Source organism: Lycorma delicatula, chromosome 3, assembly GCF_047948215.1.
Source record: "Lycorma delicatula isolate Av1 chromosome 3, ASM4794821v1, whole genome shotgun sequence".
NCBI classification, from domain to species: Eukaryota; Metazoa; Arthropoda; class Insecta; order Hemiptera; family Fulgoridae; genus Lycorma; species Lycorma delicatula.
In genome coordinates, this window is record NC_134457.1 from 185,839,759 (window position 1) to 185,857,764 (window position 18,006).

At 32.8% G+C, this 18,006-nt stretch overlaps 1 protein-coding gene across 1 annotated transcript in view; it reads right to left on the minus strand.

Annotated features, from left to right (window-relative positions):
* LOC142322280 (alpha-amylase-related protein-like) overlaps positions 1 to 18,006 on the minus strand; it is a 60,218-nt gene that overhangs the window by 28,928 nt on the left and 13,284 nt on the right. Inside the window, exons 3-5 of the mRNA XM_075361188.1 lie at positions 13,523 to 13,700; positions 8,276 to 8,397; positions 7,230 to 7,372 (exon numbers count right to left, since the gene is read on the minus strand). Coding sequence (XP_075217303.1) covers positions 7,230 to 7,372; positions 8,276 to 8,397; positions 13,523 to 13,700 — 443 coding nt within the window. The remainder of the gene's footprint in view (positions 1 to 7,229; positions 7,373 to 8,275; positions 8,398 to 13,522; positions 13,701 to 18,006) is intronic.

Sequence of the window (18,006 nt, forward strand, 5' to 3'; positions counted from 1 at the left end):
AATCGTCCTTGCACCCATGACTAAGAACTGTCACAACTGATGCAGTCATTAGATGTATTACAGACCTTTCTTGAGTATCCTTATTCATCGATTTGAAAGCTGTTGTCCAACATGGTATCAGTTATTTTTCAGATCAACAAATTCTTAAAACAAATAAATTTCACAATTATAAAGACAACTAGTGGAAGAACTTTAGGAAGATGATTTTGCCGAGTATTGTGTTTTGTTTTTTTTTTTGTTTGTTTGTTGAACCTCAACCTCCGGGTCTGCAGTCAAGCAATTATTTCTACAGAGGATGAGATGAGTGTTTTGTAGCGTGTGTGAAAAATGCCATGCCTGACCGGGATTCGAACCCAGGACCTCCGGGTGGAAGGCCGAGACGCTACCACTCGCGCCACGGAGGTCGGCGAGTATAGTGTTATACGAAAGTTAGACATAGACACAAATTTTTCCAATTCAATAATATTTACTGATGAGGACTTTTATGTTAAATTGTCATGTGAATAAGCAAAACTGTCGATATTGGAGCGATAATAATCCCAGACGGATGTTGGAAGATCGTACAGAGCACCCTCAGAAAGTGAATGTTTGGGCGGTGATCGTTGGTCATTGTACTATAGGGCCTTTTATTTTAGATGACAAACTTGCTGGAGATGCTAACTGCAACGTGTTAGCCGATGGGATTTTACAAAATATCTAGGAAAACAGTTTATCACTGATATTTCTATCTCTTGTAAATTAACGAATTTATGCTTATTATATTTTGTATGATCTGCATAATTACTTTTTTTACCATACTTGTAAATATGTACTTTGAATCCTTTTTCAAATATTCTGCTGATCATGCCTAAATAAAATTTGTTACAGTTCACTACCACAGTTCATTATATTTTTAAAATCTATATTATTATCGTTATTATTATTATTTTTTTTTTTTTTTTGAGGTTTTAGGAATACCTACGCTATGGTTTTAGCCCCTTCCACATAAAAAAAATTAAAATAAAAAATATATTTTCCTCCCCTAAAACGAGCACAAGTGACATAGTCAAGAAGACGTCTTGTCAAAAAGAGCATCTAAAAACAGACTTATCAATGGTTATTGAAACCCCGAAAACAAAGCATAACAAGTGTGTAAAAGTCCTTGTTATTGTAAAATTTTTCTAGCCATTTTTTACGAAATTTGGTCAAAACTATCATACAAAACTTCACTGTAACAAAAATTAAAACGCACATTGAAAAATTTTTTAAACACAATGATAAAGGTGTAAAGGGTCCTTGCCGTTTAACATCACACAGAATACTTATAATAAAATATCAAAAAAACATATCATAACTAACATGTTAATGAAAAATTAAAAACGCATCTTTTATTATAACACTCTTCATGGAAACATACGATCTATCTATTCTTCAGTTCTATCGCCTTGGTTTCCCTTCGGCCATCCTTTTTTGCTTCTTTTTTCCATCTTCCTAAAGACCTCGATGTCAAATTCCAAGGTATCTGAGGCCTCGGAGATGGAGTATTCAGATCCTCCAACGTAAGTCTCGGAGGATGTCCTGCTGCTGGCATCGGATGACACCGGCTCCGCTGGCACGGTCAGAAGTATATCACAGTCGAGTCTGGATGCACTCACCACTAAAACATGTGGGGCAGCCAAAGTTCTCACCCTCAAGCTAAGGGCCTCCGTCCTTTCGGAGGCTCCATTGTTGGTTGTTTAAAATCTTTCTTTTCCATTATTACCACTTCTGGTTTGCGGATCCCTCGATGAGGATTTTTTCTTCCCGCACTTTTACTTTAGATGTAGTTGGCTCAGTCTTTCTCTCAGTTACTGTTTCTTTTAGCTTAACATATGTACTAATTGTGGGCTGAAATTTAGGCTTTACGGAGCTCTTTTCCACGGAAACTTCTGCGACACCTTTGGACTATTTCCTCTTGATGGGCGACTCTAAATTTTATCCTCGATAATACGTTCGACCATCTCAGCCAAAGCTGGTGCCAATACTGAAAGCACATCTCGTGATTTTAAAGAAGCTGCAGGAGCGGCTGCAACTTGTGCATATGAAGCTATCTTTGGCGTAGTCCCAAGCACAATTTTCTTGCTTCAAAGTAGTTGACTTTCTGTACTGTCTTGATCTCTTTAACAGCTACTTCCTGTTTACAAATAGGACAATTTCTAAACCTTGCAGAATGGTGTCCATGACAGTTGACACCGACAGGAGAATCCCTGCACGGGTCATCTGGTAATGGTTCATGTAATGGTTCACAATGTACACATATCTGCTTCCTTGTACAACAGCCGCCGTGAGTCTGAATCTCTTGACACCCAAAACAACGCAAAGGTGTTGAGATAAACGGGCGCACATCTAACCTGTGAAACCCAGCTTTTATCGTCTCCAGACACTTCAGTTTACTGAAAGTAAACACGTGTGACGTAGAAGGTAGAATTTCTCCGTTGCGTCGCATGTATAAGCGACGGCGCGCAACAACACCTTGTTCCTGAAGTTCATCTACAATCTCCTCTTCTATGCAGTTTAACAAATCCCTACATACGATAACGCCCTTTGAGGTGTTCAAGGTACTGTGGGAATATAACTCAATCTCCATTACTCCAATCTTCTAGGCTTTTAATAATCGCAACGATTGAACGTCGTTGACAGTTTCCACAAAAAGTACCACTGAAGTTTTCCTTGTCTCTTTAACCGGTCCTCCAGCAGCTTCCGTGATGCCACGAGCTATCACGAAAGGGTTATTTTTCAAACAATCGCCATCTTTCTTCTTTACAACTAAATATTTTGGTACTGAACAACTATTCTTCGGTCTAAACTTACAAGTTTCCTTCTTCCTTTCCAGATTTATAACCTCTATTTTATCACTAAAGTCTACACTCTTCCTTCTCTTCGCCTGCGAAGAGAACTGTTCGCCTGCGAATAGAAGTCTGTCCAGGATGCGGGTTTTTACGTAGACGCTCTGTCACAAAGGTTGTCCATAAATCAATATTTACGCTAGTCATGATGTTACAAGGTGCAAGCGAAGACGCGATTGGGGCGCCCAGGATCATTGATTCTGCCTGGGTTCCCCAGTCAGCTGCCTCCCATAAATTTAACCCGGGCCAGGGCGTCAGGTACTGCCTGACCCACGATGCCAACATCCCAGTGCACGCACGTAGCAGAAAGGGCTCCGATACCCTTTTCATGGGGTAATCCCTTCCAAGGACCGAAGTTACTGACCCACGCTAGACGACGCAAGACTTCGGCAGAGCAAACTCACAGCAGCCCACCGTCAACCCAGCTCCACTACCGATAAGAGGGATGAACACTCCCCGTCCGTACTCCTTGATAACTCTGATGAAATAAGAAATAAATTGGACTATCTAGAAATATTTAACAGAGAAAAACCTAAAAACGAAAAAGTCAGAAAAAGAAAAAAATTAGAAAAGAACTTGTAAAGCAATTGGTGAGGCAAGTGAGAAGTATGAAAAAAACCTAACATCAGATAAAGAAGAAGAAGAGCGACTTGACGGAAAACTATACATACTGTATCCCATGGAAGACAGAAAAACTAAGGACTGTGTGGTATGCAGTGATCGCAGTGGTACAGAAGCAAGAAAAACGAGCAAGTTTTTTTTTAAAAACATGTCAGTCTCAGCTAGGACTTTGTGCAGGCGTATGTTTTGAAAAATATCATACGCTAAATGACTTAAAAGACTAGATTTATATAAAAAAGAAAAAATAGTTATAGGACACAGTAATTTTTTAGTCTATTTTCATTAGCGATTATTGTTTAATATATTTCATAATTATATAAGGTGAAATATACATTGTTTTTCTTAATTTTATTGGTGTTCTATGTAATGCAATATTGACTTTTAAAGTTATATGTGGCTTTAAATGTTAAAACCTTAGACCCTTGTACAGTTTCAGGATGTAAATAAAAACATAACCCGAGTTCACGTAGCGGTGTTGGCCTGACCTAAGAGAACTTACGAAATACTGCGCGATCTGACGGGGAATGACGTATGGCCAGCAGCGCTGGCCATCTGAGCGCAAAGGGATAAGAAAGATAAAACAATATCATTTACAATATACAACAGAGCTACAAATTAGACATTGCTTATGAATTATTGCGCGATCTGACGGGGAATGACGTATGGCCAGCAGCGCTGGCCATCTGAGCGCAAAGGGATAAGAAAGATAAAACAATATCATTTACAATATACAACAGAGCTACAAATTAGACATTGCTTATGAATTATATAAATACTTCTATTGACCTGCAACAGTTTGTACCCGTAATTTCCAACTGAACAACAACGGCCTCACAAGAGTAACTATAGTTTTCTAATTTAAAACTATGATGCAATAATTTATGAATTAATAATAGTTTGGAAAATTAGGTACTCCTTTGGGACAAGAGTCCTGTTTGGGGAGTTACCATCAATTTATGATTAAAACATAAAAGATTATTAAAGATATATAAATGAGAACAAATGTGGCTGAGTAGAAATTTAACTATTACTATAGATTATAAAAATATTAAAGAAAGAGAAAATCATTCAGTTTGCCATTAGAAGTCAAAAGGTGATTCACGTAAGCCACAATAAGTTTTATGCTTCTCTAGGATAACTTGTGAATTTTAGTCATAACTGAATCAACAAAAAAAAACTCAGTGTTTTCATACTGAATGAGCCAGCACTCAAGAGAAATTCTGGACGAATTTAAACCTAGACTATTTTTCACATACTTTGGCAAAATATTATAAACCTTTGGTGCCATAAGTGGAAAATCTACGAAAATACTTCTTCCGGAGTCTAGAAAGTACAAAATTACACTTGTTTCGCATATTTCGGCCAGTTAGTTTATAATTAAGAGCCTTTTCTCCATTCCTAAGAAAGAAAAGGTTAAGTACGTTGAACAAACATAAATGCCTCAGGGAACAAGTTCAAGATACAAAAAAACGGGAATGAATGTGTCCTAGCAGGTATTATACTGCTAGGACAGTATTACTGGACAGGTATTGTACTGCTAGGACAGCTGGCCTATCACTACTGGAAATTTTATTAAAATTCGCACCACCCCAACACTCAATTCCATATCTTAATCGAGATTCAAGCAAAGCTAAGTAAAGCATTTTTAGAACGCCAATCGGGCAGAAAACTTGATGATAATAAAACTTTCTCACGTAACAAAACATTTTATTCTTTAAACTAAGAATATGTTTTTCCCGTGAAAGATTGCAATCAATAGTTATCCATAAATATTTCATACTATCTTCTTGATCAATACTATCGCAACTACAGTCAGCTATTATATTGCAAGTGAGATTATGATATCTAATATGCAAGTTGCTAGTTTTCTCACCGTAACTGGAAGGTTACCTATTTGGATTTAGATACATTTAACGTAATCCCGTTTTTGGGTATAAAATAACCTTGAAAAAACCATGAAATTTGCCCGAACATTCGTTAATATATATGAGGAACAAAATTGGTCCCAATACTGAACCTTGAGGGATACCGAATTCTAATACTTCCTCATTACTGAGCGAATTTTTATTTTGAGTTCTTCCCTTTAAGTAGGATTCTAACCCGTTAAAGGATAAACTTCTTATACCTGCTTGCTCCATCTTATTTAATAATATCTTATGATCAACGTCATCAAAAGTACTTTGGATATCCAGAAAACGGGTGCCCTCTTTCTGTATCTTCGTTGATGCCATTTACCAATTGTGAGACAAATTTCAGAAGACATTTTCAGTGCCTAAATTTTTTTGAATACCAAATTGATTAACAGTCACAAAACTATTTTCATTAAGAAAGTTAACTAGTCTTGACTTTACTGTGGTTTCCACAATCTTTGAAAATTATGCAAACAGGGATATGAGCCTAAAGTTCCCGACATAATTACTCTTTTTTTTTATAAATAGGAACTACCACTGCTTGTTTAAGTTTATCTGGAAATTTATCCGACTGCAGACTTAAATTGCATAAATACACAAAAACATGAGAAATATATTCGCACACAGATTTTAGGGCATATGAAAAAATCTCATCAAAACCAGATGACATTCTGGTTTTCAAAAACTTTATGATTCTATCTCAAGATAGTGTGTAGACTCTAGGAAAATAGTGGATCCGATTTCGTTGAGATAAAAATATTGTTATATAAACATTGATTTGGAACTAATACTCTCAAGAGGTATTTTTAGTTTCTTTGTGATTCCTAAAAAATAGCTATAAAAATATCTGAAACTTTTTGAACCTCATTAACTACCTAGCTGTTTATATCGGCTTTAATTCTGTCTATTTTATACGTTTATCCTTTTTATCTATTAACTGATCAATTAGTTTCCACTGTTTCCTAGTATTACCAGTGTTATTAATGAAAACAATTGTAAAATGTAATACTTTAGACTTCCTTATGTCATAGATAAGTCTATTCCTGTACCTACTGTAATATCTTTTTAAATCTAAATTATATGGTTAATTTTTAACTTTTTTAAACAATAAATTTTTTCTTTTAATTTTATTTGATAGATTATCTGATACCCAGGGTTTAATTTTCATGACACTTTTAACTCTTTCATTTTTTCAGAGCATACTTTTAAAAGTTTATAAAATAGCTCAAAAGCTCTGTATACATCTTTGTCATTAAATAGCATTTAAGATCTCATGTTTAAACGTAACTAAATTAATAAAACTATATTGATGTAGAATGTTACATTCTGAGTTTACTTTATATAAAGGCTTTTTATCACTGCAGACAAGCATAAGGGAACGGTCTGTGATGCCAGCATGTGTGACATTAACAAAAAAATTTAAATACAATTACACAAATATATATATATAATCTGTGAACTGGGGTCATTGCATCAAAAAATTAGATGGTTTAATTCATTTTATTAAACTTCCATTATTATTAGAAGATGCTACTAATTCACCAGTTCTCTCTGGTGGACTGGTGCATTGTAACAGCTCTGCCATTCATACAGAAAGTTTTGAATTTGAGTCACTCTTGGGATTTATCTATAATTCAAAATTCAAATCATAAAAAGAGATATAGGATGACTGTAATTGGATGTTAGCCTCTTGTTGAAAACACAAATAAATAAGAGTGGTTTAAAAAAATATACTAAATTCTATTTTAGATTCCTAGACTAGGATTAGAATTCTTAGTAGATTAGACTTAAAGAACATTTGCAATTGATATCTTAATAAGTTTCCTGTATTTACCGTCACTGTTGTGATGTAAATCATACACATCTTGATAGATGAAAGGTCGTGCCTTAGTCTCAGAGTTTGGTATCGTGATATCAGGTAATCTGTCATAAATTTTTAATAAATGTGATGGATCCATATGATCAGCCGCAAGAATCCTGTAAAATACATAATTTGTTTTTTTTTTTTTCAGTTACTAAAATATAGTAATACTATACTATACTATAGTAATAGTGATCTATACTATACTATACTATAGTATAGTGATCTATACTATATATAGTATAGATCTATAGTTTTTTAAATACCAATTTGTTAGTTTTTAATATAAAGCTATTAAACTAGATGAAAGCACTAATTGAATCCAACTTTTCTTAATATAAATTTACAAATTCATGAACTAATTATCAGTTCAAAGGTCAGTCATATCACTCACTAGTCTACTGTAAATAAAAAAATGCGCATAACGTAAATATAAGACTAAAGAAATTTTAATTCAACTATTATAAATCATGATAAAAAAATGATAAATAAAACCATTTGAGATCTGTTCATTATATCAAAAGTGATCTAAAAAAATTGGACTTAGATTGCTTGCAAGTCAAATAAAATGCATACTGAAATAAAATTGCAATCAATAAAAATCCCTGCTTATACTGCACAGTTAAGGAATTTTATTCCAGCAGCGAAATCAAAATATGCTGCCCATAAAGAAGTGAAATTAATTACACATCTTATGGAAATATGCCTGTTGATCAGTGATATGATAACACTTGTTAAAAATTGATTCAGTTTAAATAAATATCTAAATTTTTCTAGATGATATGATTAATCAACTTTTCTGATAAACACATTATAGATTTAAATCAATATATGAATAGTTATTTACTGACTCAAAAACAAACTTCTTAGAAACAACTATTGCATTTCAATAATAGACACCATCACAAAGTTTAAAACCACTAAAAACAACTTTTTGTGCGTTAATCATTTATCTAATTCTAGATTAATGAATAATTATTATTATTAATTAACAAAATGAAAAAGAAAAAGTGAATTACCTAAAACCAGTGATCCCCAATTTGATAAGTTTTGTTAAAAAATTAACTAAATGTTTATTAGGCTCTCCTTTATCATTAACCTGTTTCAAATCATGACGATGTTCTAACTCGCAAGTTCGAACCTAAACATCAAAAACATTAACTTTTAATTATTTATGAAATAAAATTACACTTCAAATTACTTATACAGTATTAGTTACAATGCAATTGTTTATTTGTTTATTACATTTAGTTACTCTCTAAAGTTTACATGTTTAAATTTGCAAGATTAGTTGTCTGTTTTAATCCATAAAAACCTTGTTAATGCAGTTCACCTTCAACACAACCACTATTGTATACATCCAATTTGTGGAAGTTTTCAAAATGTGAGCATTGCATACTTTTTCAACAAGCTTATAAAAATATCTTCTTCCTCCACATCATTTCCATTTTTTCGTTATCAAAATTTGATAATCATTATCAATAAAAGCACTGATTGGTCTATTCTGGTGGTACATTCCTAGTCTTGCTTATAATATATTCTAGGGGCTTTACATCCTACCATCAAGTATGCACATCTTGTATTCAGTTTAGTATTATTCTTCCAGAAAAGTTCATCACAGTATAGTTGCTATCCTTATTTAGTATTTTAGGCATATATACTCTTATTTTACTCATATATTACTCTTCTTTATGGAGATTTATTATATCATTTATAAATGAAAAAAATTATTTAACCAAATATATATATATACATATATATTATATTAATCTGATCAATCCAATTACAGAACTAATAAAATAAAATGACATCTACCTTATTTCATAATCCAACTAAAGCACTTTCACGAGTACCTCGCACCATCAGTTGCTCTATAACTTTTCAAATCTTTCGTTGCAAATTACAAATTAAAATTAATATTGAGATTTTAAATTGTTAAAGATCCTTTTCTAATTAAATCAAAGCAGAAATAAAATAATTTTTTTTTATATTCAAAATTTTAAATTGTAAATTTAAATTAAAAATTAAAAATTGCATATATACAAAATATGAAGTCATTAATAAAAAATTAAATTAAAAATCAAAATTAAAATAAATAATATAACTTTGGCCAGCTAATCTATACGGATCTTTGTTTTATTTTAATTTTTAATTTTAATGTGTTATTTGCAATGAAAAATTATAGAACAACTGATGATGTGAGGTACTCGCAAAAGCGCTCTTGCTTGGATAATGGAATAAGGTAGGTGTAATAAGGTATTTTACTTTATTAATTGTGTACTTGGATTGAACGAATTTATATAATTTGTACGGTGCAGAGGAATATGATTCCCAAAAGGAACGATTTTAGACAGATAAATTATATACTATTATATAGTATATGGGGATCCCCATTGTAGCTTTGCCTTGCCTATATGGTTACTTGCATTTCCCGTCGCAGTCACTTTTTTTTATTTTATGTTTTTTAGTCAAGTAACCGGAAGCAGATGCAGCCAGTCGCATCACATATGTAGTAATAAAGGCAGTGGATGTGTTGGTTAAGCTGCTACGCCATACATCATCACATGCTTTAAGAAATCAAAATTAAAAAAACCTGAAAATAGATTTTTGATATTAATATGAAGAGTATTTGCAAGCCAAAACCTAGTGAATATCTTGTTTAATACATTTGGAAGTGGGGAAAATTTGCAATCATTCTTCAAATTTTTTTTGCCTTTCTTTATTCCTTTCTAGGTAGAATTTAAAATAATCTAAAAATTGGTTTTTAAATATTCACATGAATACTCCCGCCAAACGTCAAGTTGATATCTTCATTTGTTATCAAAATTAAAAAATAGTTAACGTCATTGTTACTACATTTTAACTCTTTAAAAAAACTCAGATTTCAAAAATCCTTTCTTAGTATGCACTTACACCACAAGAAAAATATTTATATAAATGTTCATAATTTACTTCAGTAGCTTTTTCTGAGCATTGATTATGAATCACTCAACATATTTTATATATTATATATATATTGTTACCACATATATGCCTAACTTATCATCGGCAGATGGCAACGGTAGCAGCTCAGATGTCAGCGAGAGTACAGTACACGTACGCGCTTGCACGCTTCATTCCCACGGAAATGACCGCGCAGTTATTCCTCCTTAGCGGCGCTGCGGCCCCACTACTCTCAGGCTCCAGTAAAAGAGCGTGCACGAGAGTGAATTTTTAATTCATCATCGACCACTACCTGGAAAAGACCAAGAAGAAGTTGGAAGAAGACAGAAGAAGTTCTCTGGCCGCCTCACCGTTGGACCTCCCGGCGGATGCCAACATCTCTGCCGGAGCAGCAGGCCCGGCCGGCTCGCTAGGGAGCTGCTGGATGCAGACGCTACCTTCCCCCTTCATCTAAACCCCGCAGAGGGAAGACACCCACCTTGTGACGTTACCGGTCGCTACCCCCTCCGTTCCGATCCGTGAGGGGCTTTATCGGAGGTCGTCTTTAGACCCTCTAACTGATTACATCTCATAGTCATCAGCCAGGCCTCGGTCGGGATGCCATCATCGTAAATGCCTCGGCAGACATTTTCATCAGTAAAATACAAATCAAAATTTGCCTTCACGTAGGCCTCAAACGGACATCTTCAATCCAACCTAACATGTTTCCCTCAAACTAACTAACCCAAAACGCAAAAGCGGAACTCCACGCCTAGTCCAAATTTGACAGCACCGTTCGTGACTGTGAATGCCTCAGAAAACGAACGAATGTAGGATTAAGGCAAAAAGAGAATTGAGGTAAGTTAATGAATTGTAAATAATAAAAAGATACGTCGCTTACAAATTAATATCATCATAAAAGCTACTTCCTCTTGGTAAGAAGGTAATTTGATCTCAAAACCTAATTATGCCACAACATGTGTAATGTTTGAAGGAATGCATCATACAAATTTAAGGGTGTGAATAAAAGACAGAATTTCAACTACCAAAACATTAAATAAACTATTCTCTGTAAAATATCAGTTAAATAATGGTAGAAGCATGATCAGGTTTCACTGCTGTGTATTACTGTTTAATGACTATTGAAAATGACACTAAACTTTTAAATAACATTTGTACAAATAAAATAACGAATGTTTAAAAAAAAAGAAAATGTAGTGTATTAGCTTTTCTTGATACATTTAATCATTTCTAGAATTTCAATATAAGTTTAATTTTAGTGTAATGTATAAAAAAAGTCACGATTATTGCCAGATATAAATTGGAAGATCAATCAGGTAACTTTAAAACACGATTATCACTGACCATTTAAATCTACATAAAATAGGAAGAAAAAATACCTTACATACTAGAATAACTCATAAATAAAAAGTATAGAATAACACATACAAAAAAGCCTTTTAATTACACTTACAAAAAAAAAAAGCCATTTACATTAAAAATATTTAATTTAATACAACTGATTTTCTTTTACTTCTTGTTAGAGGGTTTTTATAATGTACACTTCTTTGTCATCAACAATACTAATAAACACAATCCTTTTCATAGAATATAAGTTAAAAAAAAAGTTCAAACTAAAAACCTTTGATATATTACAGAAATAAATGAACTGAAATATAAGGAAAAAATTGAAAAAAAAAATTATGTTTTCAAATTCTATATAAGACAAAAACAATTCAATAAGACAAAAACAATATAGCGATTCAACAGTGTTTGATAACACTAACTTTCAGTAACTTAAGCAACTGTGGTTTTGTGCTTGGCTGTACTAGCAGTTTCATTTATTAGATAAAACAAATTCATAATAAAATATAATAAGTAGGTAATTTCATAACTTTTAATAAGCATATTTATTTATTTAAATAAGTAATTTTAAATTGTATTTTAATAAGTTTAGTAGTCACTTTCTAAAATATTATTAAAAATTCTTCCCTGGAAGAGTTTCTAGAACTTCAACAGTTGGCTGAAAGGGTTTGTGTTGTCTTCATTTACAGCAACATACTTCTTCCAGAACACTGACAAGAGAATTTGTTGTAGAGAATTGTGTTTTTAATTTTCTTTTACTGTGGCAAACCATACTGACAGTATTCCATGCTCTGTTAATTTTCTTCTGGGTCTTAACACAGCTAAGTTTTATCTCTAATCAAAGTATTGTAAAGGAAGTTATCTTTCTCGTCACAATAACATTTCGGAAGCTGTTCACAACATCTCTTTCAGTGTTGTTTATTTTTTCTGTGAGTTCATGTGGAAGGCACCCGCTGCAAACAGATTTTACAGTAGTCTGTGTCCTACTCTTTCTTTCGATATGGCTAACTGGGTGGTGATGCATTGCTGTTTGATGCGACAATCATTTTGAACCGATTCATCCACTTCCTTTTCATACTTCTCATCAGTCACAGAAACTGGTTGACTAGTGCGAGTTTGTTTCTCAATATTCACTTAAGCAGCTTTTGATGCAAGAAATTTTACTGCCCACTATACATATTACTTTCAACAACAATTTCATCACTATGAACAATTTTAGACAATGCATCTAGCATTCACTTTTTCATCTGTTAAAAATTCAATCAATGCACATTATTTTGAACATCTGATCATAAAAGATGTACACAGCTCCCTAGCAATGACAACTGACAAAAAACAAAAGCATGTGGATCAAAAAGTTTTTGAATGTTAGTAGCAGGGGAATGAAACTGCAAAATGGCATGCCCTTTCATTTTATGCAACATTTTGTGCTCCCATTATGTTTCAGTAAGAATGCATTTCACCATTCTTAATTTCTTAGTTAATTGTCCTCAGAATCGTAGGTATTAAAAGATTTTTCTGGAAGCATGGAAAATTATTTCACTGCTTTCAAAAGCATATTACATTTATTATTTCATAAAAGTTCAAACCACATTTTGCCATGCTGTATAATAATTAAATACTATTTTGTAAAACATGACACAATATGTAATACGTGAGAGACATTAATACATTTTTACTATGTAGGTGGTTAGTATTAAAATTATTTCATGTGTGGTTTTATTTTTTGTATGTTGAAAATTCATATTTTTTCAAATTTATTTTTCAAGATTCTGTTTTGTTATCAATATAAATCTCTTGGTAATATTTAATGAATAATATGTAGGTTGACATAGAAACAAAATCTATTACCTTTCATTGAATGAATATAAAAAAATAAGAGTAGAAAAAGCTGACCACAAAAAATAATGTGCAAATACATTATACATATGTAAAATTATTTTGAATAAAGAATTTATAAAATAAAATTAATTACTTACATTTTCAATATTTGTAGCATAATCTGTATCTTTTATTTCACATCCCTTATGAAAATCATCTTCAGTATAAAAAGGAATCTTGTGACAATCTGAGTATCGCTTGTCACTGTAAGATACTCCACATTTTGTTTTATCAGTTGATTTGGCCATATTATTAAGAACAACCTCAGCAAACACACTAAACATTTAAGCAGATATTTTAGATGCAGATATTTTAAGTAAAATAATAAAATTAGAAAAGTATCATCTAGTTAAAAAACAGACGCATTGCAAGTCATCATGTCACTGTGTTACATGGTTTTACACATCACCATAGTTTTTGAGCTAGACATTAAACTGCACTTGATTACAATCCAACAATTCAATACACCTCAAGTATCTTGAAGAGTTATGCTGTAATATGAATATTTCTCTTGGTTGGACGTGCCATTTTCCACACTCATTTCAGTATCATAAAAAAAAATACAAATATAATTAGTGTTGTTCATATTGCTATTTGGCACTTGTCTATCACACATAAAAATCAATAAATAATAAAAACAATTTTTTTAATAAACTGTTATTACACTAGATTGAGAGTTTACATATATAGATGATTCTTTTTTATCATTGACATAATTTACTTTATAGCATAATAAAAAATAGAAATAATCTAATGTATTGTATAATGTTTAATCTAATTAACTGATTATTTTTAATTACAAGAAAAAAATCTGGGAAAAAATGACAGATTTCTAAAAAGGGCTTATAAAAATCTCTCTCATTTAATTTAGCACGCACAGTATTCATTTAGTACACACAGCATCCATTTTAAATGTTCCACAATTAGGAGCTCTGTAACAGCCTTAAAAAACTTTAAATGGAGAACTAAATAATTTTTTCATAATCATGATAATTAAGGTACTGACATTTTAATTTTGCTTGCATTTTTTAAATATATGAATCAGTTTATTTTTTTTAATAGTAACCTCTCATTTTTTCCAGCTCTCAATATCATTTTAAGACAATAACGCATGTGTAAATTCACATAGCTGTAGACTTTTAACTTAAATTACATAAGCCAACTGAAGACAGCTTTTAAACAGTCGCATTTGGGGAACAATCCCCAAGAATAAAGATGGAAATGATGTTTTCTATTAGAAAATTACATGAAAAATATAAATTGTATTTAAAAAAAAAATTATGTTTGCCATCAAACTAATTATCACTTTTGAGAACCTGTAGCTTCTGAATGGTTTCATTTAGGAAAAAATACCCAAAAATAAAACGATTTTAAATGTCTTTTATTGAGAGCTGGAAACAAAGGATTGCTATTTTTAAAAAATAAAGTTGTCCGTCATACTGGAAAAATGGAAGCAAATTTACAATGTCAATATCCTACTTTGTGCTAAGAGAAAAACTATGAAATTCGCCATTTGAAGTTTTTTGTAGTTGTTACAGTTTTAGAGCTCTTAATTCTGCCATACTTAAAATGAACACTAGATAATTCGTATATGTTTCAAATAAAATATCAGTAAAAAAATAAATAGTTGCATTTGATTTCATTATTATTTGAGCAATAAGTGTTCATACGATTGTAAAAAATACAACATTCATACAAATACAGAGTCCGGCATATAACACTGACGATTTTATAGTAATTGTTATGTTGGCACCACTGTCAATGGAAGGCGGGAGTGTTGTTCATCGACAGGTTTATTCATACTATTTCAATAGCCAGTATGTCGTGGTCGGGTGAACAACGAGCGTTTGTGATTAAAGCCTATTTTAAAAATACTGACTCGGTTATTGTAACACAGCGTTTATTTCGCAGATATTTCAATTTAAATCGCACGCGTCTGTTCCTAGTAGGAATACGATATTGTTGTGGGTGAAGAATTTTAGGAACACATCGTCGCTTTAAAAATGAAACAACAGGACGAAAACGGACTGTGAGAACGCCTGAAAACATTAACGCTGTAAGGTTAGCTGTTACGCGGTCTTCACGACGTTCAGCAGCGAGACATGCTGCTGCGCTAGCCATTTCTAATCGAGGTGTACGACGAATTCTTCATGCCGACCTGAAATTCGATCCGTATAAGATGATGTTAGTGCAGCAACTTAATGCAAATGATTGGGCGTCTCGCAAAGCAGCTTGCGAGGTCATCCTCGAAAATGTCCACCAGGATGCCATTATTCTTTTAAGTGATGAGGCGCATTTTCATCTGTCAGGATTTGTGAATAAACAAAATTACCGTTATTGGGCTTTGCATAATCCACGGCAAATTCTTGAAAAACCACTTCACAGTCAATATGTTACATTGTGGTGTGCGGTTTCAAAGGTCGGCTTAATCAGCCCATACTTTTTTGAGGAGTTAAATCGCAGAATAACAGTAACATCTCATCGATACGTAAGCATGTTGAATGAATTTTTGCGACCGAAACTGAATGACTTTCAAGAACATGAAATTTCGTTTCAACAGGATAGTGCCACCGCCCATACGGCGAGAATCGCAATGGATGTTCTGCGACAACCCTTTCCTGGATGTTTGATTTTCCGATTTGGTGACATTCCTTGGCCAGCGCGTTCACCTGATCTGGTTGTTTGTGATTTTTTTCTGCGGGGTATCTCGAACATAAAATTTTCAGTAGTCGACCGCAGTAAATTGCAGAACTCAAGGAGGCCATTCAACAAGAAATTGTAGCAGTTCCACAAGTGATGATTGAGCGAGCAATGTCAAATTTTAGAATGAGGTTAAGTGAGTGTGTGAGAAGTAATGAAAAACGACATAATATTCAAATAAAAAAAATCTATGTAAGTAATTCACTATAAATTGCAAAAATTGATCTTTAATTTGATATATTAAATGTTTTAATAGTACGAAACACAGTTTAATTACTATCCCTCAAAAATCGTCAGGTTTATATGCCGGACCCTGTATTATTTTTACATACAGAGTACCCCACGAAGAAACGGATACACCACGACATCTTCTACTGGTGAAAATAATGAAAAACGTTCATGTAAGCATTGGTCTAGAAACTCTTAGCTTTCGAGATACGGCTTGCGAAATATTTCGCCCTGATTTCAGCTGTTCTAATAAAAAAGCCCTACTGTAATATTTGAGACCGAAATTAAAGAGTAAAGCTGACGGTTTATTATTTAGTTTGGGCTGGGAAATAGGATAAAATAGGTCCTAGAACTGTAACTCCAGTAGTTTTTAAGATATCCAACTTACGGTGTCGAAAAGCAAGTTTTTTTTTTGTATTTGTAGTACAAAAGCTTTGTTAAATGATTAATAAATACGGAAGATTTAGGAACAAAACTTGTAGAGAATTTAATTCTGAGAAAATTAATACAACTACCGCTAATAAAAACTTTTATACGTTGGTTTTAATTGAAGCAGAACAGACGAAAAGCAGACAGAAAATCGTATTATTCTATCTGTATCTAATAAACATTCTTTTAATGCATTCTTTTAGTATTTTTTAAACATTCTTCGGTATATCAGCATTTACAAACAAAAGGGTCATTTCCGTTCGTTTTCTGTTGAACGCCAACTAAATCATCGTATGATTCAGCATATTTAGTGTAACCCAGGCACCCACCGGATTGGTCTAGTGGTTAACGCGTCTTCCCAAATCAGCTGATTTGGAAGTCGAGAGTTATAGCATTCAAGTCCTAGTAAAGCCAGTTATTTTTACACGGATTTGAATACTAGATCGTGGATACCGGTGTTCTTTGGTGGTTGGGTTTCAATTAACCACACATCTCAGGAATGGTCGAACTGAGAATGTACAAGACTACACTTCATTTACACTCATACATATCATCCTCATTCATCCTCTGAAGAATTATCTAAACGGTAGTTACCGGAGGCTAAACAGGAAAAAATAAAGAAAAGTGTAACCCAGGCAGTAGTAAAAGCGAATTTCATGTCACACTGGTTTGTCAAAAATCAAAATGTGGCGCATCCTACGGAATGAAGATCTCTTATCCTTCCGCCTGCAGAAGGTTCAAAACTAAATTCAGTTTTATTTAATGATGAAACCACTTTTATGAGAAACGGTGTCTTCATTTTTTTTTAATAGTCATTTATGGAGCGAAGATAATCTACATTGTACTGTAGAAACTAGTTTCCAAGGTAGATTTTACATTAATGTTTGGTATGGCATTATTTATAACAAAATTCTTCATTTGTTTTCAATGAAAATCTTGCGGGAGATGCATACGTTCATTTCTCCAAAAATAATTTAATTTGGCTTCTTTTTTGAAGAATATACCTTTACAAACTACATTGCAAATGATTTTCCAGCACAAAGCTGCAACGCCACATTTTTTTTTAGTAGCTATCAATCATTTGAATGCTAATTTCTTAAACTAGATTGGACTGGTGAACCAATTGATTGGCCACCACGATCGACTTAACCAACAAAATGTTAAGACTAAAGAAGAGTTATTTATTAAAACACGAAATGAATTGAATTTATACAAAATGATACGG